General features: G+C 40.6%; 1 protein-coding gene across 1 annotated transcript in view; it reads right to left on the reverse strand.

The window, feature by feature from the left end:
• LOC311098550 (uncharacterized protein) overlaps positions 1 to 23,594 on the reverse strand; it is a 40,270-nt gene that overhangs the window by 8,366 nt on the left and 8,310 nt on the right. The window contains exons 3-6 of the mRNA XM_084138792.1: positions 14,664 to 14,759; positions 13,238 to 14,062; positions 9,469 to 9,561; positions 8,891 to 9,118 (exon numbers count right to left, since the gene is read on the reverse strand). Coding sequence (XP_083994918.1) covers positions 8,891 to 9,118; positions 9,469 to 9,561; positions 13,238 to 14,062; positions 14,664 to 14,759 — 1,242 coding nt within the window. The remainder of the gene's footprint in view (positions 1 to 8,890; positions 9,119 to 9,468; positions 9,562 to 13,237; positions 14,063 to 14,663; positions 14,760 to 23,594) is intronic.

Raw genomic sequence — 23,594 nt, forward strand, 5'->3', positions numbered from 1 at the left:
TCCTCGGTGATGCCAGTCGTCCAGCCACTGCGCCGTATTCCACTGGCCCTGAAGGGACGGAGTGTCTGTTGAGCTGCAGCGGCTGCTGGATGCCGGTATCATTGAGCCGGTTGATGCTTCACCATGGATTTCAAATTTGAAAACAGGGGCTCTGCGAGTCTGTGTGGACCTCCGCGCAGTAAATAAAGCAGTCATCCCAGACAGATACCCATTGCCCACGTCGAAGGAGCTCACGGCACAATTTCACGGCTCCACTGTCTTTTCGAAACTGGATCTCAGAGAGGGCTATCTCCAGGTGCCCCTCAACCCTGAAAGCAGAAACCTGACGGCCTTCGTTACACACCTCGGTGTTTTCCGCTACACGAGGATGCCGTTTGGCCTTAGCTCCACCCCCTCCTGCTTTCAAAAGGTCATGACCTCAGTACTGGCAGGTATACCAGGTGTTGTTATTTACCTTGATGATGTGGTGGTACATGGTGCTACTACGGCTATCCATGACAGTCGCCTGCAGAGTGTGTTCGAAGCCCTCGCCAAGCACAGTTTAACCCTCAATGGCAGCAAATGTGTTTTTGCTGTGCCGGCCATTGAATATGTAGGCTTCCGACTTTCCACTGAGGGCATCTCTCCTCTTCAATCTAATGTGGAGGCCATCCTCTCCGTTCCCGAACCTACCTCGGCTGCCCAGCTCGCTTCATTCCTGGGCATGACGGGCTACTACATGAAGTTCATGCCTCAGTATTCAACCATAACAGCCCCACTGCGCCAGCTGCTTCGGAGAGATGAGCCATGGGTCTGGTCGTTAGAATGCACCAAGGCAGTGCAAACTCTTAAAGCTCAACTTACCTCACCTCCAGTGTTGGCACATTTTGACATATCCAGTCACACCCTGGTCACCTGTGACGCCTCGGCCATGGTGATAGGGGCTGTACTGTCAAAAGTACAGAATGGCGTGGAGAGGCCTGTTGCATTCGCCTCCCGAGCTCTGAACCAAACCAAACAAAGATACTCAGTTGGAGAGCGGGAGGCACTCGCTTGTATGTGGGCTTGTGAGAGATGGCACCTCTACCTTTATGGCCGCCAGTTTACGCTGAGAACAGACCACCAGGCCTTGACAGCTCTGCTTTCCTCTACTGGCACCGGGCACAGGCCGCTGAGACTGCATCATTGGTATGACCGCCTCCGCCAATACAACTATACTCTACAGTTTACCCTGGGCCGGGATAATGTCGTTGCAGACCTTCTCTCTCGGTCAGTTCCTGCCCAGGCCCTGCCTACCAGCGTCAACCACATCGAAAGTGAGATTATTCTCACGCTACACACTCTGCTCGAGTCCACGGTCACTCTACAGGAACTGAAGGCAGCCTCAAAACAGGATCCAGTTATCTCCCAGCTCTGCATCTACAGTCGTCAGGGATGGCCACGGGAATTACCAGAGGAGCTGTTAGCATTTTCTCTGGTCAAGCAGGAGCTCTCTTGTTGGAATGAGACATGTGTGGCGCGTGGGTTTTGCACTGTGATTCCAGGGGCCCTTCGCGCCCGTGTGCTGGCCATGGCACGTGAGGGCCACCTGGGAATAGTGAAACTTAAACAGAGATGCCGTGACCTGGTGTGGTGGCCAGGCATAGACAAAGACATTGAGGCCCTTGTTAAAGAATGCCCAGCATGTCTTGTAAGTGGAAAGACTGGTCGTCGACCCCAGCCACCCCTGCAACCCCTGGCCTGGCCCTCAAAACCATGGGAGCATCTGCAATTAGACATATGTGGCGAGATCCACTATCAGCGGTTCTTGGTCGTAGTGTATGGTTTACACTCCAAATGGCCTGAGCTGACCACTACCGGCTCCATCACCTCCCAGGTCATTGTGGACTTTCTGGAGTCTCTCTTCTCCCGCTGGGGCCTTCCACAGACCATTACCACCGACAATGGTCCACAGTTTGTATCTGTGGAGTTTACTTCATAGCTGGAGAACAGGGGGATTCGACACATCCGTACAGCCCTGTATCACCCACAGGCAAACGGCAGGAGGGAACACTTCCATCAATCCCTAAAAAATGGCATCAGAGCACATCAGGCCCAGGGCTGTTCCTTTAAACAAGCCATACGTCTAACACTGCTACACTACCATGCTACCCAGCATTCAACCACAGAGGTTTCCCCAGCCTCGCTCATGCTGGGTAGGGAGTTACACCTACCACTGGACAGGCTCCACCCCACCGCAGTCCAGAACACACTCACACCAGTCAAAGCCTCAGTCACCCACTGTCAGAAGCGGATGAAACAGTGGTTTGACAAGAAAAAGAAGTTCAGGATCCCAGATATCGCTGTGGCAGACTGGGTGAGAGCTCGCCAACCGCACAGGGAAAACAAGATGGCATCATTTTGGTCCACTCCACAGCAAGTGGTCCGCCGACTGGGACCAGCCACATACCTCCTTGTTGGCACCCGCTGGCACGCCAGCTGCCTTCAGAAGGTGCCAGCACCTCCTGCAATGTTAACTCAGAACAGCGGGGACATAATGCCACCCAGAGCGGAGCAGGAGGACTCCATACCACAAGCAGCCGCACAGCCTGAAGATACTCCCACGTTGTCATACCCAGTGCCCCCATCATCATTGTCGCTGCCCCTTTCCCCAGCCTCCCTACCACTGTTCGCCTCACCTTCAGCTGTGTGTTCTCCACGGTCAGTGCGCGCCAGGGCACGGCCCGATTACCTGAAGGACTTTGTGTCTACTTTTCATAGTTGAACCCCCCAGAGAGGGGAAAATGTTATGTCCGCTCAGGACGAATTAATCTGTGTTCATTTGGTAACACCTTGCTGCATGTTTAGGTTGCAGCTGTTTTGGTCTGAAATGTTTGGTTCCGGTTTGTCCGAAAAGTAAAGAGAGTTGCATGCATAAATCTCTCGTCCAGCGTCCTTTTTTATACACAACAGTCTCATCCTCTCCAATAATTTTTTTCAGCATGATGCTGCGCACGTTATTCACAGATTTTTTGTGGGCCTGGCCATACACATGTAAATGCCTCAATGTCCTCCGCCACATCTGGCTCCACAGACCACTGATCACCAAGTTTTCTGAGGACATAAATAATTATAGTATTGCAAAGTCACAATGTATCAATACCTATGTTAAGCATTAATTGCCATTACATGCTACAGGATATCTGATTAAAAATACTCACTTGAAGGCTGCATGGTACTTTGGATTACTCTGCAGCTTTTTCAGAGGCCCAACCTTCCCTTTGCCTCTAAAGGTACTTGTAACATCTTCTCCTGTGAAGACATATAGGCAGAGTATTGTTGTGCAGTAGTCTGCCCCCTTACATTCTGCCAGTTCGCTGACATTTAGGATCCGTCTGTGCTTTCCGGTCCCAATATCGATGTACTAATTATTTATGTCCTCAGAAAACTTGGTGATCAGTGGTCTGTGGAGCCAGATATGGTGGAGGACATCGAGGTATTTACATGTGTAATGTATGGCCAGGCCCGCGAAAAATCTGTGAACAACGTGCACAGCATCATGCTGAAAAAAATGATTGGAGAGGATGAGACGCTTACCACCAGATTCAAGGTGGATTTGTCCCGACTCCTGCCCTGGAGAGACAACCTGGTCCCACACATCAACCGTGTCGACCACCGTCTGGCCAACTACAAGAGAGCAGCCACACCGATATTCTGGTGTCCCAAGCCCCATGATCCTGGCCAAGGCTGGGAAAAGACTGAAGAGGGTACCCTGGAACCAGTGTGGTCTTGTGGACCTATCCTCCCCACTTTACTCACTGACTTGCTGGAGGAAACAGTCGAGGAGATGGATGGAGATGGTGAAGAGGACGAGGAGCAAGAGGTCGATTATGAAGACCTGCTGTATGATGAATAGACATCATTGCCCTTGACCTTTTGACCTTTGATTAGAATCACTTTTTTTCTATTTCAGTTTATTCTAATGGGGATTTGTTATACCCTATATATACACACATTTGACAATATGAGTGGTTTTCTGTTTTGTTTCAATAAATATGATACCAATATAACGGTTTGAATAGTAACTCCTTATTATGGGAGATGTTCATTTGGACCAACATGTGACAATTTTTCAAGTAGGGATCATCAACATTTGCTTATTAGACATCATAAAGACTATAAAAATACAAAAGTTAGAAAACATATATCAATAGGGTCCATAGGGGAGGAGTTCCAGTGATCCAATGTCACCGATTTTTTACATTTTTTTGCGTTTATTTGAGTTTTAATGCACCATACATCATCTAATCATGACAATCCTCATATCTATCAATTCCTCATGCAAAGACGAAGAGAAAATGGGGTGGATTGTGTCTGTAGGATGTATTGTTCAGATTCTATGTAGATTTAAAGTTTTCATTTTTCACAGCCGAAAATCAAGCACGGACACAAAAGATGATACAAAAAATCACATATGGGACAATAATTTGCGTGGGGAACATCAAAATTCCTTTACTAGACACCTTAAGGATTACAAAAAACTAGGTTAAAAAAAATATACCTTTCGGGTGCAGGTGGACCTCCCCTTCCTACCAGACTATAAGGGGTTCTTAAAGCTGCTCATTTGTACACTCTGATTTGATACACTGGACTTGTGGTTTAGTTTTCTTTAAAAGTTCTTCTTGGGGCTAACATCCAACTAGGTGGATGGTCATGAAAATATTTTCCTAAAAATTTAGGGATATATATTGAACCATATTTGCACAAAATATTATTTTGTGTTAATAAAATTTCAAAATTGTGTTATATTTTAGTTTTTTTGTATATTTTCTGTCCTAAAGAGCCTATATATGATTTTATTTTACTTTATTTCATTTCACAGTGATATTTCATCATGAAAAGAGAAGATCTAAAGCAATAGATGTCAATATAACACAGTTTATAAATGTTGAGATTTATTTAGCATAATTTGACATTTTCAGCACGTTTAAATGTAAAATTGGTAATTCCCATACCTTAAGCTACATGGCACTGCTATCATGCATTTTTGTGTTCAGGGGGCATGCCTGTTTTGAAAATAAACATTAGAATTGGTTTATTTTTTTATACTAATTTTCTGCCCGCTTCACGGACTTGGTCCAGTGTGATTTTAACAGACAATCAGACGAATCACTATCATTTAGGAATAAGATTGCGTGGGTGTTTGAAATGAGATCGTTGTCTTTTAAAGGTTTATCATGCAGGTCTATTTTGAAAATCAGGTGGGACGGAGAGCTTGCTGCTGTGCTTCTGGGTCAAAGAGGGGTGGCTGCCGTCTGAGAGGGAGCAGAGGAGTCGCTCCCGTTCTCCATGGGCCGGAGCCTTTTGCCGTCAGCCAGGATGGGGGCGGAGTAGGGAACAGGGGACTCGCTGCTGGCTGCCTTCGACCGGAGGAGCTATCGCCGCCCCCTAACGGATGTCCAGTACCATCGCATGGCACCGCGAGTGAGTGTCTCAGCTGGCTGAGGACCGAGCAGTGTGTCCGGGAACCGGACCAAGATTTTATTTTATTTTCCTCTCTCCCCTTTCTCGTCTCTGTCGCTCCTTGTCGCTTGCCCCTGTCGGCTTTGTGAATGTAGACGCTTTATTAACAAATAATTTATCAACAGTGTTTATGATGGATGTGTAGATCCGAATCTTGGTTCACCCTCCGCCTATGATCAGTAAAAATTCATATTTCAAGTTCAATTATAAATTTAATTATTTATTACACAAAACGGAACTTCCCTGCAGCGAGGATATTCCCTGGTTCTCTTCTCTCGCGAAGACCAGCATCCTGTCTGGTACGATCATTTTGGTCTCTTTTAAGGGTTCCAAGGAAAAATTTGCCAATGATATTGACAGCTTTAAATACAGAGGAGTAGTCAGACTCCATGCAGGACTCTGCCCCCAACCCCCTAAGTAGCCAGCTGATGTTAAGGGCCTGGCCTGAACTTATCGCAAACTTGGTTTAGAGTGGTCGGCACTGGAAATGCCTGCCCACAGTCGCTTCGACATAGGCTTCTTGCTGCTAGGGTGCCATCAGCGAGCCCCCTGCCAGGAACCTACCAAATTTGATCATGATGAGCTTACCAGTTGTGACGCGCCCCCTACTCGGTCCCACACCCTTGTTGACACCACCGAAAGCTTCCCCCTGGAGGAGGTCATCTCAGAACCTACTCTGCGGCCTGTCAAGCTGGATCTGCTCTCGATACGATGGCGGTCCTTCAAGTGTTTCAAGCCAAACTACTCCACACTATGGATGAGTCTGGCCCAGAAGCTGTGCAGTGCAACGGACCTTGCTATCAGCTGTATCAGCTGTATGATAGCCTTTTTAGTGGTGCTCAAAGCACCACCTATGGTTAAACTTTGAGATCTAGGACGCTGACAAGACAGCCCTCCTTGACACCCTGTCTCCCCTCGGCAGGGGCGTGTCTAGAGCATTTTCAGTGGGGGGGCCATGCTGGGGCACTGCCTCCAAACAGGGTGGCCGCCAGTGACCAAAAAAAAAAGAAGCTAAATTCTACAGTATATTACGTAAATCCTATTGATTTTTTTTTTTTTTTTACTTGATTACGTAAACTTGTAACTTACTTGTAAACAAATGTGGTAATAAAGCACATTTTTGATTAATTTAGTTTTTTGTCATCCTTGTATATATCCATTAAGTTAAATTTGAGAGCCAGTGTTTATTATTTTTAGTGTTTTCATAAAACTAACAAGTTTGTAAAATAAAAGCAATTTTAATAATGAGCAATTTTAAAAACCCAGAAGCAGAAATGATGTCAACTATTTTCTTTTAATTAGTTTGGCCATTACAATATACAGTCGTTTTATTCACAATCTCTTTCAAATAATAAATAAATAAATAAATCCCCCCACTGTAATAATTCAAATGGTTTGGCCAAAACATCATAGTGTTTCATTCAACATTTCTTTCAGGTTAATTTACAAAAAAAAAAAAACTGAGTAACACAGAGTTAAAGTTTTAGCACTGTAACAGTTCAAATGAAAACACCACAGTTTAAAAATAAAATATGGAACCATTACATTGTGCTCTGCTCTGCTAATATATTAAAGAACAGTCTTTAGTTTAGAAACAATAAAAACAGTAGCAGAAAGAGAGGAAAACAGTCGAAAAAGAAAGAAGGCAAACCTCAACTAAAACAGCTGGATTTTTCTGTTTCGGTGGTGACTGGCAAACCGTCTAACAAAATCATCTAAGTAAAGACATTTGGCTCTCCTCACCTCAATGCTTACGGTGCGAGTGGAGCGGAGCGAACGTTTTCAATTCATTCCTATGGAAGTCGAGCTTCACGCTCGCGCAGTTGCATTTTGGGATTGACAGCGGACCGGAGAAAGCGTTGAGAGCGACCGAGAGCGTCAAAAGGTTGGGCAGTTCTCGACAAAGCTTGTCTATTTCTAAATGTAATCGCGTGCATCGCTGATGATTATACTGTCCGTGTGTTGAAAAAAACTTTGATTAAACACACTCGCAACAGACACACCCCAAAGCGGAGACGTTACAGCGTTGCCAGCGGCACTGAGAGGACTTTTGCCGCTGTAGTGGACACTGAGTCTGTCATGAGTCATGGTAGTGCGTAAATGTGTTTTTATGAGCTTAAGTGCAGAGAAGCTGCGCTCACAACTTGCGACCGTTGTTTCTCTGGCGCTGCACTTCTTTGAATCGCGAACTTCAGTAGTCTATAACTGATTGGCCGTAAAATGAACCAATCACAAGACATCTTATGGGGGGGCACCTGGGGTGGCCAATCGAATTTCAGGGGGGGCCGGTGCCCCCCCTGGCCACCACGTAAACCCGCCCCTGCCCCTCGGTGCTATGTGTGCCCAGACCTTTTTTCCACTGTTAAAGCAAGTCAAATTAAAAACAAACACCTTCACAAAAAGTGCTTTCCTCCTCACGGTCCTATAACAAACAAGCCACATGTGACTCTTCAACCCCTCGCCGCTCAGAGCCAAATCGGGTTTCGCAGTGCCCCCGTTTCAGGGTTGTGATACACATTTCAGCCTCAGACGTCGATGCCCACGTCCTCCAAGTCGAAGTACAAGCTCTGCTAGCGAAGGGTGTTGTGGAGAAAGATCCCATGGCCCGCAGCGAGTCAGGCTTTTACAGCCGCTACTTCCTCATTACAAACAAAGATGGCGGCCTCAGGCCCATCCTCGACTTGAGATTAATGGACTGTGCTATGATAAGACGACCATTCAGAAGGAAGCATTCTTTCAAATACAGATAGCCCCTCATCACAGGCCGTTCTTGAGATTTATGTTCGAAGGGGTGGCTTACCTATATACAGTCTGACTGTCCCTTCACGAAATGCACAAATGCGGCCCTCTCCCCCTAAAACGGTTAGGAGTACACATCCTGAACACATCCAAAGGAGGAACTATTTGCTCACAGATCTCTGCTCCTCAGAAAGTCTGGGGTTCAGCATCAACCTACGTAAAGGCTTGCTGTCCACCAGTCAACACATCTCGTTCCAGGTTCCTCGATTTGTCCCAAATGTGGGCCTGGATATAGAGACTAGTGGTGTGACTCAATGTTGGGGAAAAACTTCCCCTTAAAATGTTTCAGAAACTACTGGGTCTTATGGCAGCATCCTCCTCAGCAGTTCCCTTGGTCCTGATACAATACAAACAGACTTGTCGTATTTTAAGGCTAGTGATGTTGCCAAGAGCATTTTGGTAGTTTTTCTCTCTGCTATCACTATACTTTTACAGTTATTTCGATATTTCATGCATTTCAATTTGTCAAAGTGTTTCAATATATGTAGATGTGCTTTTGATATTTGAGGGTGGCTGCTGCAGCATGTATAGGGTCAGGAATGAAAGAAAATATGTGGGAATGTCATGTCAAGCGAGTAAGATTTGATGATGTCATCAGAGTTTGCCATACCTATCCTTTTGGTGAATTGATACCACATGTCTTTTTCAGTCGTTAGTTCAGTGAAATGTTCCTGTAAGCTGTTGATAATTTGATTGAACTCTTCAATTTTGTTATTGCAACTGTTTAACTGGTCTTTCTGTCCTTTGATGGTGATGTGCTGATGTATGATAAAGGCCAGTAGAGGAACACAGATGAGCACAAGACATACTGTCATCAACAACACCAAACATCTTCCTCCTGACAAACAGAAAAAAAACACATGAATCAATTAAGAACAATTCACTCCATATTATAAGATATAACACCCCAAATAAAATCAACCTTTGTAAGTAATTGATAGGGCTTTTAAAAGAGGGTTCTTTTGAACGTCCTTTTATAATGACAATCATTGGAAATTAATGTATGGTAAAATATGCAAACAAGAAGATATGTTAAAAAGTAAAAAAGAAACAATCTTTGTTAATACATTAACATTAATGTATTGTTTTTAGAGATCAATGATTGAAATTTGATGTAATATTTCTCAGTATGTAATATTCCTCAAAAATTAAAAACATCGCTGCTTCAGAAAAAAACTTTCTGCTTACTGCACTTTTTCTTCAGCTTGTCTTTTATTCTGGTGACTAGGTCCAGTTGCTGTTCCGCAGGAAGTGGGGGTGCTGGGGGTGCTGCAGCAACCACTAGCGTGGAGCCCAAGAGAAAAATTAAGAGGGCGTGTTAAAAATAAATAAATAAAAATGTTAAAAAAAGAAAAAAAAAGAAATAATAATAATTTTATTAATTTGTCTTTTCATTAAAATGTATTTAAAACATTAATCATTTTATTGTAAAAAGTCAACCTGTAACGTCTACAGTTAACATTAAGAATTAATGACCATTTCTATTTCAGAGAGAGAGAGAGAGAGAGAGAGAGAGAGAATGTGTGAGAGAATCTATTTGTCCCTCGGCAGCAACTGATCTCTGCATTGTAGTTATTTATCAACATTTTACTTAACCCTCTGATCATTTGTGCTGACACTACTTATCTTTGGGGTCCCCAGGGACCCAAGACAATAACATTTAATTTTTGTAACAGAATAATAGTTTTATTTGTTTTAACAAATGTAACTTTACTCTGTTTATTAATGTTTTTACTCAACATTTGTGCAGTTTTTGGAGGATGTATGATATATTTTAAATTTCTATAAATAAATAAATAAATAAATATTTATTTAAATAGGCTTTTTTACAAAAAACAGCATTTTATGTAAAATTCACTTTATAAAAGACCCATATTTCTAACTTTCATTCATGGGGATAACATGGATAATTTTACATGGTTTAGTGTACAATTTTTGCTTTCCGTTTTCCTCCGGCCTCAAAACAGCCGGCCAATCAACGAACAGAGGGCGGGCTGGGAGCCGTGATGTAGATGCTGATTGTACCATGGATGCGTAAATTTACTTCACATAATCTGCAAAAGTCCGTTTTTGCACTCTGCACTCTGGCAATTTGCCGGCAATTTCCCAGGTTCAAAGCGCTGTGTGAAAGGGGCTCTAGTGTCACTATTTTTTTCACGCTAACATAATAACAGATATCATTCCAATTTTACATTTTTTTTTTTTTAGATCTAGAAAGTGTTGAGAGCCGTAGAAAGTTTCATACCATTTGGACAAAGAGAACTTAAAAAAAAATAATAAAATTTGAGCAAAAGTCATTTGCGGGTTAAAAAGACCCCGAAGATAACCGGGGTAGTTCACCCAAAAATAGGATTTCCACTCAGGATTTAGACCGTACCATAGTACTGAGACAGCTCTCATTAGAGTCACAAATGATTTGCTCTTATCATCCGATCGTGGTTTTATCTCTCTATTAGTGTTACTGTTACTCGATCTTAGTGCTGCATTTGATACTATTGACCACAACATTCTTTTAAATAGACTCGGAAATTATGTTGGCATTAGTGGAATTGCATTAGCATGGTTTAAATCATTCTTATCTGACCGTTATCAGTTTGTAGCATGAAGAGATGAAGTAAATGTAAATGAAGAGATGTCAAGTTCAGTATGGCGTACCACAAGGCTCAGTACTAGGACCATTGCTGTTCACTCTGTACATGCTACCCTTGGGAGATATCATTAGGAAGCATGGCATTAGTTTTCACTGTTATGCTGATGATACTTAGCTCTATATTTTTTCACGCCCTGACGAAACTTACCGATTCAATAAATTAACGGAATGGATAGCTGATTTAAAAAAAATGGATGACTAGTAATTTCCTAATACTTAATTCTGAAAAAAACAATAAAGTTTCTAATTATTGGACAAAAAATTTCCTCACGTAATAATCTAGAATACTGTCTAACACTTGATGGCTGCTCCGTTAAGTCTTCGTCGTCGGTTAGGAACCTGGGTGTGCTCTTTGATACCAATCTTTCATTTGAAAGTCACGTGTCTAGTATCTGTAAAACCAAATTCTTCCATCTTAAAAATGTATTTAAATTACGTCATATGCTCTCAATGACAAATTTGGAACAATTAGTTCATGCGTTCATGACATCAATGCTAGATTATTGTAATGATATTAGGGTTGGTTGCCCTGCACGCTTAATAAACAAACTACAGCTGGTCCAAAACGCAACAGCTCGAGTTCTTACCAGAACCAGGAAGTATGACCATATTAGCCCGATTCTGTCAACAATGCATTGGCTCCCTATTAAACATTGTATAAATGTTAAAATATTGCTGATTACTTACAAAGCACTAAATGGTTTAAATTCCCAGTACTTGAGCGAGCTCTTAACTAATTAAAGTACTTCATGTCTATTGTGATCTCAAAATTCCGGCCAGTTGATAAGAATATCTAATTCTACTGGCAGTAGATCCTTTTCCTATTTAGCTCCAAAACTTTGGAACTGTCATGATTCCAGCCTTGTGTTCTCCTTGTCTTGTGTGGACTTTTGTTATTTCCTGTTCTGTGCCATGTTTTGTAGTCCTTTGTAGTTTTTCTTGTTTATTAGTCTCTCCAGGTGTTTCTAATTAGCCCCGCCCCCTTGTTATCTTGTTTAGCTTGTTTGCCTGTGTATTTAAACCTCTGTGCTTCAGTTGTTGTTTGTCGGTTGCAAACAACCGTTGTAGCTGTAGCTCGTTGCTGTCCCGAGTTCCGTTGTTTGCCCTGGATTACCCGTTTCTTTTATTAAAGTCGTGCTTGCATGTGGATTCTCTCTCCACCTCGTCCATGCCTACTTCATCGTTACCTCATCTTCCTAACAGCTGGAACCAGGAACACTTTCCATAAATCGTGGTGTACTCGTTACTGTAACATTGTGGTCATGTTTCATGTCTGTCATGTGATTCCCTGTCATAGTCTGGTATAGACTATAACCTTGGATTATATTTCTTAATAAACTGCGTTTGGATTCTCACTCTCTTTGCTGAATGCGGTCTTACAATTGAAACAATCTATATTGTTAAAAGTGCTATATGAATGAGGCTGACTTGACTTGACTATTGGCCATGTCAATCTGGCAATTGGTTCTGCAAAGAAGAATGGGAGAAACTGCCAAAAAATAGGTGTGCCAAGCTTGTAGCATCATATTCAAAAAGACTTGAGGCTGTAATTGTTGCCAAATGTACTCCAACAGTATTGAGCAAAGGCTGTGAATATTTATGTACATGTGATTTTTTTCATTTTTTATTTTTTAAAGATTTCGAACAAACTTCTTTCACGTTGTCATTATGGGGTATTGTTTGTAGAATTTTGAGGAAAATATACAGCTATTATTTTGGTTTGTGGACTGTAAACATTTATTTTATTAAATCGCTTAATGTTGCTGTCAGGGATATTCAGTTGTTGTTTTTTATCTTAGTTTCATTTTCATGGACTTAAGTTTGTTATTTTCAGTTGCATGTGTTCCTTTGTTCAGTTTCCCACCACACATATCAGTTGTCATAGTGATTAATTTACTCTCATGGGTGTTTATCAGTATTACCCTCATTTGACCTGTATTTAAGTTGCTGTTTTCAGTTCTCATTGTAGACCATATAACTCATAACTCAGTCTATGTTAAAGTTAGCATGTGTGTAAGTTGCATCAGTTTTGTACCTTCAGTGGATTATTGTGTGGATTTTTTTTAAACTCTGTTTTCATCTTCTTTGTGTATTCTTGCACCCTTGCTGACAGTTTCACTGTTATAAGTTAATTAACTTTTGATTATTATTATTATTATATAGATGCTGGGATCCGCTCCAGCCCTCCTGTGACCCGACAAAGTATAAGTTGAGAGGATATAGTGTTTTAGGATGTTTTTAGGATGGTGTCATGACATTAGGACATTAGGAGAAAAAGATTGTCATCGTTTTATTAAAAGTTTTCACCTGCTTGAGTTGGATGTTCTTCTTCTTTTGTCTGTTGTTTCTTCTGACTCGTTTTCCTGCTTTTATCCTCATTTTGTTTCTCCTGGCTCGAAAATGTCTGACCTCTATTTAATAAACTCCGTCTCTGTAGACTTGGTTCTTCATCAGTTGCTTTCTTTCTTTGTCTGACATTTTCTGGTTCAGACCTGAAAGTTTCCGGCAATGCTTGCGCTTGTCTCTCTTTCTCTTGCTTTTCTTCTTCTTCTTTTTTTTTAAATAAGCAAATCTTGCTATTGTAATGTTCATTCTGTTTGATGAATTCAATCTTCTTTAGAAGTTTTTTTATGTGAGTCTGATCATTCTCAATTTTACTGTTCATCTCATGATATTGTTCTCTGAAGTTTTTGACTAGGCCCTTAAATCCTTCACTAAGTATAAAGTTCTGCCAGTTATTGTTTGGCATTTTTTCTCTTCCAATAAACAGCACCATTGTGAACTTCAAAGCTTGAGCTCCAAAGATATCCTCAATTTTCTCCACAATGTTCCTTGTGTACTTCTCAAAGTTCTTGAGATTGACGATGAGCAGGAACATGTGAGGACCAGGATCAGAGAGATCCAGACTCTTCATCATCTGCTTATGCAGCTCTTCATCATCCAGATCATTGTTGAAGAACCCTGGAGTGTCGATGATGGAGATGTTTCTGTCTTCTACTCTTCCTCTCTGTATCTCACTCTCTCTGGTTGGGCTCTCTTTAAACGCGTCTCGACCGAGTATTGCATTTCCTACTGAACTCTTTCCAGCTCCAGAGACTCCAAGCAGCACAATCCTCAGATCATGTGCATCACCTGTCAAACACTTCATATCATTAGCTGCAGCTCTTCATGATCGTAATAAATGCTTCTTATATATTCTAACAATTTAATCCCCAGTTAATAACATCGACTCAGTTTTCTTCTGCTTTGTATCATACACAATTTGATGCTATCATTTGACGTGCTGTTTTTAAAACGAAGCATTGGTGGATAGAGTCATCCCAGCTAACACAGGGAACATTGGATAATGTTCTGCCAAAGTTCTCTCAAAGTTGGAAAAAAAAGTTCTTCCAGTAAAATTAATACAATGTTTGTTCAACGTTATCTGGTGAACGACCATCAGAAGAACACAAATGAGCATGAGACACACTGTCGTCAACACCAAACATCTACTTCCTCCTGACAAACAGGAAGAAAACACACACATCAATTAAGAACAATTCCATATTTTAAGATATAACACTTAAAATCAACCTTCGTAAGTAATTGATCAGGCTTTTTAAAGAGTGTTCTTTTGAATGCTCTTTTATAATGACAATCATTGGAAATTAACGTATGGTCAAAATGAGAAAATATGCTGAAAAAGTAAAAAGAAAAAATAATCTGTTCAAAAATGAATAAACTCTCTGTTTACTGTTCTTGTCCTTTGTCCCGGTGGCGACTCCGGTATCGAGGTCCAGTTGCAGTGCCGCAGGAAGTGGGGGTGCTGAGGGTGCTGCAGAAACCCCTGCTGTGGAGCCAAGAAAAAATTAAGTGGGGGTGTTAAAAATAAAAGAAGGAAATATAAATAGTTTTATTTATTTTTCTATTCATTAAAATTAATTTGAAACAATATCATTAAAGTCAACTTTTGACATGTCTACAGTCAGCATTAAAAATGAATGACCAATTCTACAGTCATTGCAGAGAGAGAGAGAGAGAGAGAGAGTGAGAGAGAGAGTCTAATTGTCCCTCAGCAGCAACTAATCTTGTATTCTAGTTATTTATCAACATTTTACTTAAGAGGCATTAGTGATGTGCCATTTTTCCCACCATTAATAAACTTGTGACAACACCAGTGTTAACAATTACACCCCATATTTTACAAGAAAAAATTCGTTCAGGATCTGCAGCTCTTGTTTTGAAAATGAATGCTTAGTTTTTGGTTCATTATTTTTTTTAATGAAAACACAACAACAATAAAACAAAGACAAACTCACTTATATTAAAGGAAGAAATGCAACTTTTATTAACAAAAGTTCTCTCACCATCTTCCTGTCAGTCACCGCGCCTCATGCTAGACACGTGATTTTTATGTTCGCAGCCCCTCCTCAAAATACGTTCCCGCGGCTATGTCCAGTTTTGCCCTCAATATCTTTGTTTTTCAAAATGAACATAATAAATGTCTGATTCCATAATTTGCACTTCCCTTACAGTTATAGTACAGTATGTGTTCACAGATGAGCTGACACCCTCAACCCTGGTTCTGCAGCACCATCAACACTGCACTCTTTGGGTGCTTCTCATTTCTTATTTGTGCATCCTCGTTTCCTTTCCTTGCGTCTCAGCTCCGCCCCCTGTAGGATGCGAGGGAAGGCTGCAAGGAAAAGACGCGAGGACGGAGGAATCATTTATACATTGGAGGAATTTATACAATGGAGGAATTTTATACATTGGAATACTTGATCACTTCATCGCGTCATCAGCACTTCATCGCGTCATCAGCAGCGCTCAAAGGATCTGCCCTTATGTTGTTGAAGTTTGTTTATTTAAGAAATTCATAATAAATAATAATAATAAAGCAAGATACCCTGTTGAAATATGTGAGATGTGTGGTTTATATAAACTGCAAACAAAGTATAAATTAAAATGATTGTGACCGATGTGAAGGGGGAGGAGAATTTAGACGTGCGTCACGTTTAAGTTGATAAAACTCTTCCGCATAGGATACACCTGTGTATCCTCGCTCATGACTCCTCAGGAAGCCACCTAACTCCTCGATCCTCGACTCCTCGTGGTGCAATTAGAGAATTGAGATGTCCTTCAAGATGGCTGAGCTCGATCGGTTTCCGGGTCATAGGATGGAGGAGAGAGGAGACGAGGAGGGATATTGAGAAGCACCCTTTGTGTTTCCTACTCAAACACACCTGATTCACCTCATCAGCTCATTAGAAGAAACTCCAGGACCAGAAATGTGTGTGTCAGACAGAGGAGTGTATACGTGTGTCAAAATGTGCAGTGTTGGGTGTCTTCCAGGAGCAGGGCTGAGAAGCAATCCCTAAGAACTTGATCACATCGAATCTGCTATGAAGCTGTTTAATTGATTACATAAAAAGATAATTTTTTGTTTGTTTTGTGGACTGTTAACATTTATTTTATGAAATCGCTTAATGTTGCAATGTTATAAGTGAATTAAGTTTTTATTTCTATAGAGGATGTTGAGAATTTATAGATGGATAATTTACTATAGTGCCACCGCGTGTCGGGCAGATATCTCAGACAGAAAATTAAGAAAGGACTTTATTATTGACAGCAGTATGATGTTGCAGAGGTTTCTAAATTTGTATTTTATAGAGATTGATTTACACAACTGTTCACCATCGTTTTATTAAAGTTCCCCTGTGGACAATAATTTGATCCCTTAAAACTCATCTTTGAGCACCAAAATGGCATATTTAAAAGTTTTTTTCCTGTGAAAATGTTTTCTTCATGCCTTAAAATAGCTTACATTCTTGCTTCATTTACTATACACGGATCTATGAATATGCAAATTAGCCCCGCCTCCACTCACTCACACCCGCTCAGAGATGCTCTTTTACTGTAGTGAACGCTGCACAATTGCTAGTGGAAAAACTTGTTTAATTCAGCCATATACGTTTGAAGCAAAAACTGATTCAGAAGAAGTGGAAGTCAATGTATCAGAATGGTAATTATATCACTCTTTACAACGTGGACATATAATGGTAATTAATATGATCAGCCTTTTGCTTGACTACGTTATCAATAAGCTAATAATGTGCACAAACCATGTTTCCGTTCACCATCTCAGTCTGCCTTCTTAAAATCAGCATCCTTAGAAATGCTTTGAACAACTTAGAACATCAGTGGAGAAAGGTAAATAGTTCATCATAACATCATAATATACATAATTCATGCACTATATTGCTAAAATGTACATGATTTTTCATATCAACAGAAAAATATACCAGATAACCTGGCTTCTCTTGAGACTCCACTGCTTCAGAGCGGTCATAGTAATGATATGCTAAAGCCCGCCGGCACGTTGACCTGATTGGTTACAAGGTAGTTTGTAACACCAGCGATATCAAACCGCATTTTTGAGACTGTCTTTGTCTCACTGCAGTTTTAAAGTGCCCCTATTATGCTATTTTAAAGTATCCTAATGTTGTTTTGGAGTCTCCTAGGTTTACAGGCATCAAAGTAAAAAAAAAAAAGAACTGTTTCATTTTCTCATAATAAACATTTGCACATCACCACATTTTCAATGATTCTCAAACGACTCATCAGATGAATCAATCTCTCTAAATCCCTTCTTTCCACAAGCTACTCTGCTCTGAGTGGCCAGATAGCTCAGTCTGTTGTGATTGGTTTACTGCGTACATAAAGCGTGTCAAAAAAAAAAAAGCCCATTGCCATATCAACGTCAGCTCTGCTTGTCCTGAGGCTTCCTACACCGTAAACTAAACACAGTAATGAACAATGACGTCGATTTTACCATATAAATGCGAGCACAAGTCCGATGATGAAACATTGGAAGGAAGAACTAGTTATTGAACCCGAACCTCCATCGCAAGGATGACTCGAACAGGACGTTTCTCAGTGATACACTACTCAGTTTAAAGGTGGGGTATGTGATTTGCAAAACGGCCGGCAGATTTTGAAAATACACAACTCAAATGGTCCTACCTTCTTTCCTTTGACTCCACCCATTCGAAGAACATGGACATGGATGGGGGAGGGGGGGGATGGTACGACCGTTTGATTGACGCACTTACTGTCCAATGATTCCAGGTGGTCTTGGAAATGATTGGCTGGAGTATTTTGAGTCCTGCCTGTTCCACAGATGATTAAATTGCTTAATTTTCATTTCAGTGCTTCTAACTCAGTGGCTGTAAGTGGGTTATGAATAGGATTTTAAGTGATTTTGAAAAAATGGCCAAAAAAGAGAATTACATACCCCACCTTTAAGGTTCATTATGAGATGTTGCAACATTAACTCCTCACCATAAGCATTACAAAGTGCATGTCCATCAACAAAACCGATTATTTTACTTGTACTTATTTATTTACGGAGTATTTTTCTAATTTATTGCGGTGAACACGTGGAAACTGTATCAGTAACAGTGCATACAATAGCCAAGCTCAAGCGTGAATGACTGGTGTAACATAAACATTGGCAAATCTTGCTCCGTGCTTAATCTTTCCTCAAAGAAGTGAGAACGACAATCTGCATTAATAGACACAGTTTTAGGTAATAGTGGCCCACAGCTGATCAGCAGAAGTATTTCAGTAAGACAGTAATAATGTGAGTTAACCAGTTAGCAGAAGACCTACACAATATAAAACTCAAGCAAGCAGTTTGCAAATCTTGCATTGAACTCCGAGATTTGAGAAGAAGTCTCAGTAAAAAAAAAGGGAACACAACAAAAGTTTAGGATTATACTGCTGTGGTATCTTTTAACCACTGATTCTTCACATGCTCGTCCTTGGGCACTGAAAAAAAAACTGGCTTTACCTTCACATTATAGAGCAAAGTGTCTTCTCGACATGATGCTGTCCAGTATCCACAGGAATCAGCTGCAGCCTGCAGGTTTGAGGTTCAAGTTTTCCCTGGTGTCTGCGTGTGCAATATGCTAATGTTCCGTCTTGACGTCACAACGAAACGGCTTATGACTCATTTGAAAAACGATTCATTCAATTGACTCAGAGTCGACTAACTTTTGAAAGACAATAACTTTATATACGGTGCACTTTCAGATTTAAAACTTTGAGCTTAGAGCTATGTTACACACTACATGAAAGGTCATTTTCAAAAATCCATAATGGGGCACTTTAAATAGAAAATACTCACCAATGTTGTTCACTTGTGAATTTACACATGGTTTGTCTTAAAATCATATTAAAACATCACATAGACATATAAACAACATTAAAAAAAAAAAAAATCACCAGAGGGGACTTTAAAAGTTCTCACCTGCTTGAGTTGAATGTTCAACATTCTTCATTGAATGTTGAATGAACTCCAGACTCTTTCTAAATGAGAGTTAAAGTGTTATAACTGTTTGTGTATAGTGTTTCTTGGGTTTTTCTTGTGCATCAACAGACAGGTTTTTGTGTATTTATTTTAGAGATTGTTTTGTCAGTAAATGTAGAGGGTTTCAATTCAAATTTGTGTTGATTGTAACTTGGTTATTACGCGATTTTTAAATTAAAAATTGAAATATACTAAATTGCAACTTTATTATTAGAAAAATATAATTACAAATGTATTTAATTATATAATAGTGTACATAAAGTATATTTTAGATCACATTAATTGCTTGTTAGTACATTTGGAAGTACACTTTTACCATATTTCAAAGTACATATAATAATGTACTAAGCTGTAGTGTTTGGGCATGATCAGTCGCAAGTATCAAATTACAGTTAAGTGTGTTAAGTGTGTTCCCGGCATTAGGCTGTTAACCCAAGACTAATGGTCAAAAGTTCGAGACATCTTGACCAGCACAAGGAAAACCACAAAGAAAACACCAGAGGTTTGATCCCAAGACAAAAGATCCAAAACAGACCTTCTTCTTCTTAAAACTTTTGAATGACTTCTCTTACCCCAGGGTTGAAATCTCTTAAACCCACAGAGATTAAAGGGTTAGTTCACCCAAAAATGAAAATTCTGTCAGTAATTACTCACCCTCATGTTGTTCCAACCCCGTAAGACCTTCGTTCATCTTCGGAACACAAATTGAGATATTTTTGATTAAATCTGAGAGCTGGATCACTCCTGCATAGGCTTCTATGTGTATTAAAGAGATTGCTAATATAGTCCAAGTGGCTACAGTGTCTCAATCTTAAGTTTATCAAGCGACGAGAATACTTTTTGTGCGCAAAAACAAACAAAAATAACGACTTTATTCCACTATTCATTTCCTTCTCTCTGGGCCTCGAGTTAGGTTACGTAGTGTAATAACGAGCGCGTCTGTGTTGCACGTCACACGCATCACACACACATGACCAGCGCCGGCCAATAGTGAGCCTATGTGGTGATGTGCAACACAGATGCGAGGAGTGATCCAGCTGTCAGATTTCAATTGTGTTCCGAAGATGAACGAAGGTCTTACGGGGTTGGAACAACATGAGGGTGAGTAATTACTGACAGAATTACATTTTTGGGTGAACTAACCTTTAAGACGTGAAGGATCCAAATTTAAGAATATGTTTAAGATCTGCTGATCTTACTTCCTTACATAACATCACATGAAAAACTAAGGTGAATTACACTGTATTGGGCATTCAAGGTGAACATGATGGCATCAATTTACTGATCAGAAGTTAGCTTTAAGTCAGCTGTCTAAACATTGTAATAGTCAGGGGTTTTGTTAGCCTTTGATCTTCCAACTAAGAGTTGAACTGTGTGTGAATGTTACTAGTCTTAGTTCTCGTGACCATTTGTGTTTATACCATTTGGGGAGCTCAGTTGGGGGTAATTGCCTCTATTGTCTTTAGCAGTAGTCATCCCTAAAGGCTGTGTGTAAGTTCAGAACCTTAAGGGACAGCCCACTGAAATGCCTATAAAGAAACCATGTAAAGTTACATTAGTTAGACTGATTTGGGAAGAACTGCAGCCGCGTCAACGCGAAGTCCTCAATAAAGAATAACTTTGTTTGAACGTGATCCCCAACGTCTCCTGGTCTCTTGCTTCGACGAAGAAAAACTTTACAACAGATGGTGCCTTGTGACCCGGATGGAGAAGGAAACTCAAAGAATTTTAAGCTCAATGAACTGAATCTTGAAACTTCAAGCTCAACAAAAGATTTGACAAAGATTGCCAGACTGAATCTTTCCAGCTTCCTCCAGATTGAAAACTCCAAGCTCAAAGATTTCAACAAAGCTGACTGAGTTCCAGACTGAATCTTGAAACTTCAAGCTCAAAGATCTCAACAAAGCTGACTGAGTTCCAGACGAAATTTTTCTGTACAACCAACGATTCGGTGAGTTTACACTCCATTCAAAGAACCAATGCAGACCAGTACAAATGTTTTCCTCTGCGCCGTTCAGAGAAGTAGTTAACAAACAGCTGTAGAGTTTGGTTAACTAAAGATGAGCCTCTAAAAAAGTTTTTCTTTTAGAGATGAAATTTACCCCCTGTTGTTGGCAGGGAAGATTAACAGTTACATGTTAATATTGTGTGTATGCTCTTGCTAGAGAAGACCTATCTGTAAGCTAGAGAATTAGCTTTAGAATTAGATTTAGCCTCATGTGCTAATAAGATTGTACCCTCTGTTTGCAAGACAGTAGAGAGAAGTTTTTTTTTTTTTAGTGTTTTGTTTGTGGTAACAGAAATTCACAAAAATGTTTAGGAAAAGTACTAGACAGATTACACCTTTTTGGACAGATAGTGAATTTAAGTCTTTGTTATCAGAGCACATGGACTCAATCGTGACTGAGGAAGTCAGATTGAATTTAACAAAGAAATTTAGCATTGATCCAGGCAAAGTTTGGTCAATCGAAGATTGTAAAAAGGTACTAGGAGAAAGTATTCGCAAGAACAGTGTCAAAGGCATTATCTTCTGTCACAGAGAATTTGGTTTAACCCTAGCTACAGAACAGTCTAAGCGCAACTCTGAGCTAGAGAAACAGATCAAAGAGCTCCATGCTAGAATATCTTCGTTGACTAAGAAAGTAAGCCGCAACAAAGATGCAGAAAAAACTGATGTGGAAGAAGTTAGTCAGCCTGATAACAATTATCCTGACTTAAAAGCTTTCTTTGAAACAAATGTAGCCATCCAATCAGTAACTGATCAGCCTGTAGATTCAGTGCAGGTTTGTGGGGCTAGGAGAAGATCTCAGGGAACTGAAAGTGTTACTCCGAACTCTTCTGTTGTCCAAATACAAACGGTTGCCAAAACATCTTTAGGTCCTAAGGATATAGATAGACTCTCCCAGAGTTTACCCTCAGCACGTACAAATTTTTCTGAATTTAGAAGAGCATTGTTCAGCAAAATGCATCTTTACGACATGTCGTTGCCGGAAGTCACACAGCTGATGTCACAAATTCTAACTGAATCTGAATTCAACAATTTTGAGTCTGCTGTTACTTCCGAACTGCAACATGTCAGTAAAGGCGATTTGAGAGAAGGTGTTTTGAAAATCCTAAAGAATATCTTAGGACCGAAAATCGATTGGTCAAGAGTTACTAGCTGTGTACAAGAGAAAGAAGAAACTGTGAGTGAATATACTGAGAGGTTCTGTCAGGTAGCGGTAACGTACAGTGGAATAGTGGATGATTCCGAAAGTGTGTTAGCTGACAAAGGAGCTCTAATCCGAATTTGGGCAGATGGTCTTGTAGCTGAGTACAGAACAGCCTTGCCATTCCTAGATATTACGTGGGCTAAAAGAACTCTCAGAAGTAACCTAGAAAGTTTAGCTATTTGGGAAAGAGATTCTGATGTCAAAGAGAGAGTAAGAATTGCAGCAGTTTCTGTTAAGGTCAACTCAGAGAAGCCAAAGAAACGCAAAAGTCCTAGAGAAGCCAGTTGTACTTACTGTGGCAGGGATGGACATTTTGGAAAAGAATGTAGAAAAAACAAAAATAACTTAAGACAAGTTAACAATGTTATGCAGATTTTACTACATTTGTTTGCTACTTTGAAGCAACCCCTCCCCTCGTCATTGGACTCGTGGGTAAGCTTTTTGAGGTGTTAACCATTTAGGCTGTGATTGCTTAATCTCCCCAGTAACTCACAACAAAGATGAAAGACTTATTGACTGTCACAGCCTTTGTTTGGGGGACATTCAGTATACTCACAGCCTTAAAATGTTATACCACAGAATATTGCAGTTAGACAACCATCCTCTGTTAATGATGTTTATTAGGACTGATGTTTCACTGGAGAATGGAAATGTGCCAATTTTTCTCACACACTGTACAGTGTGCACACAACAGGGACAGAATAGGACACACAGACCAGGGCGGAGCCAATGGAAGAACCGATGTGCAACAGGCCTCGGGGGTCAGCCATGTGGTGAAGATTTCCTCATCCCCCCTCTTATCCCCACCTCACTGGTCCATAGGTGTCAAATCAATTAAGAAATAGGGAAAGAATGAAACAACCGCAGCAGACGCTACAACCCTAGTGTTTAAACAAATACTGCTACAACCCTAGTGTTTGGACAAATACTGCTCTGTCGTCTTTTGTTTTCTTTCTTCCTCTGTGCAGATAAACACTTGATGGCTGTTCCAAAAATCCATATGCAACGACGTCTCACCTGCATATGAAGCCACAACCTCAAGACGACAACTACACCCACTGCTGAACGAGCCAATCACAAAAGAAAAAGAAGAAAAAAA

The sequence above is a fragment of the Abramis brama genome, assembly GCF_963993115.1.
Source record: "Abramis brama genome assembly, chromosome: 16".
In the NCBI taxonomy this organism is placed as follows: Eukaryota; Metazoa; Chordata; class Actinopteri; order Cypriniformes; family Leuciscidae; genus Abramis; species Abramis brama.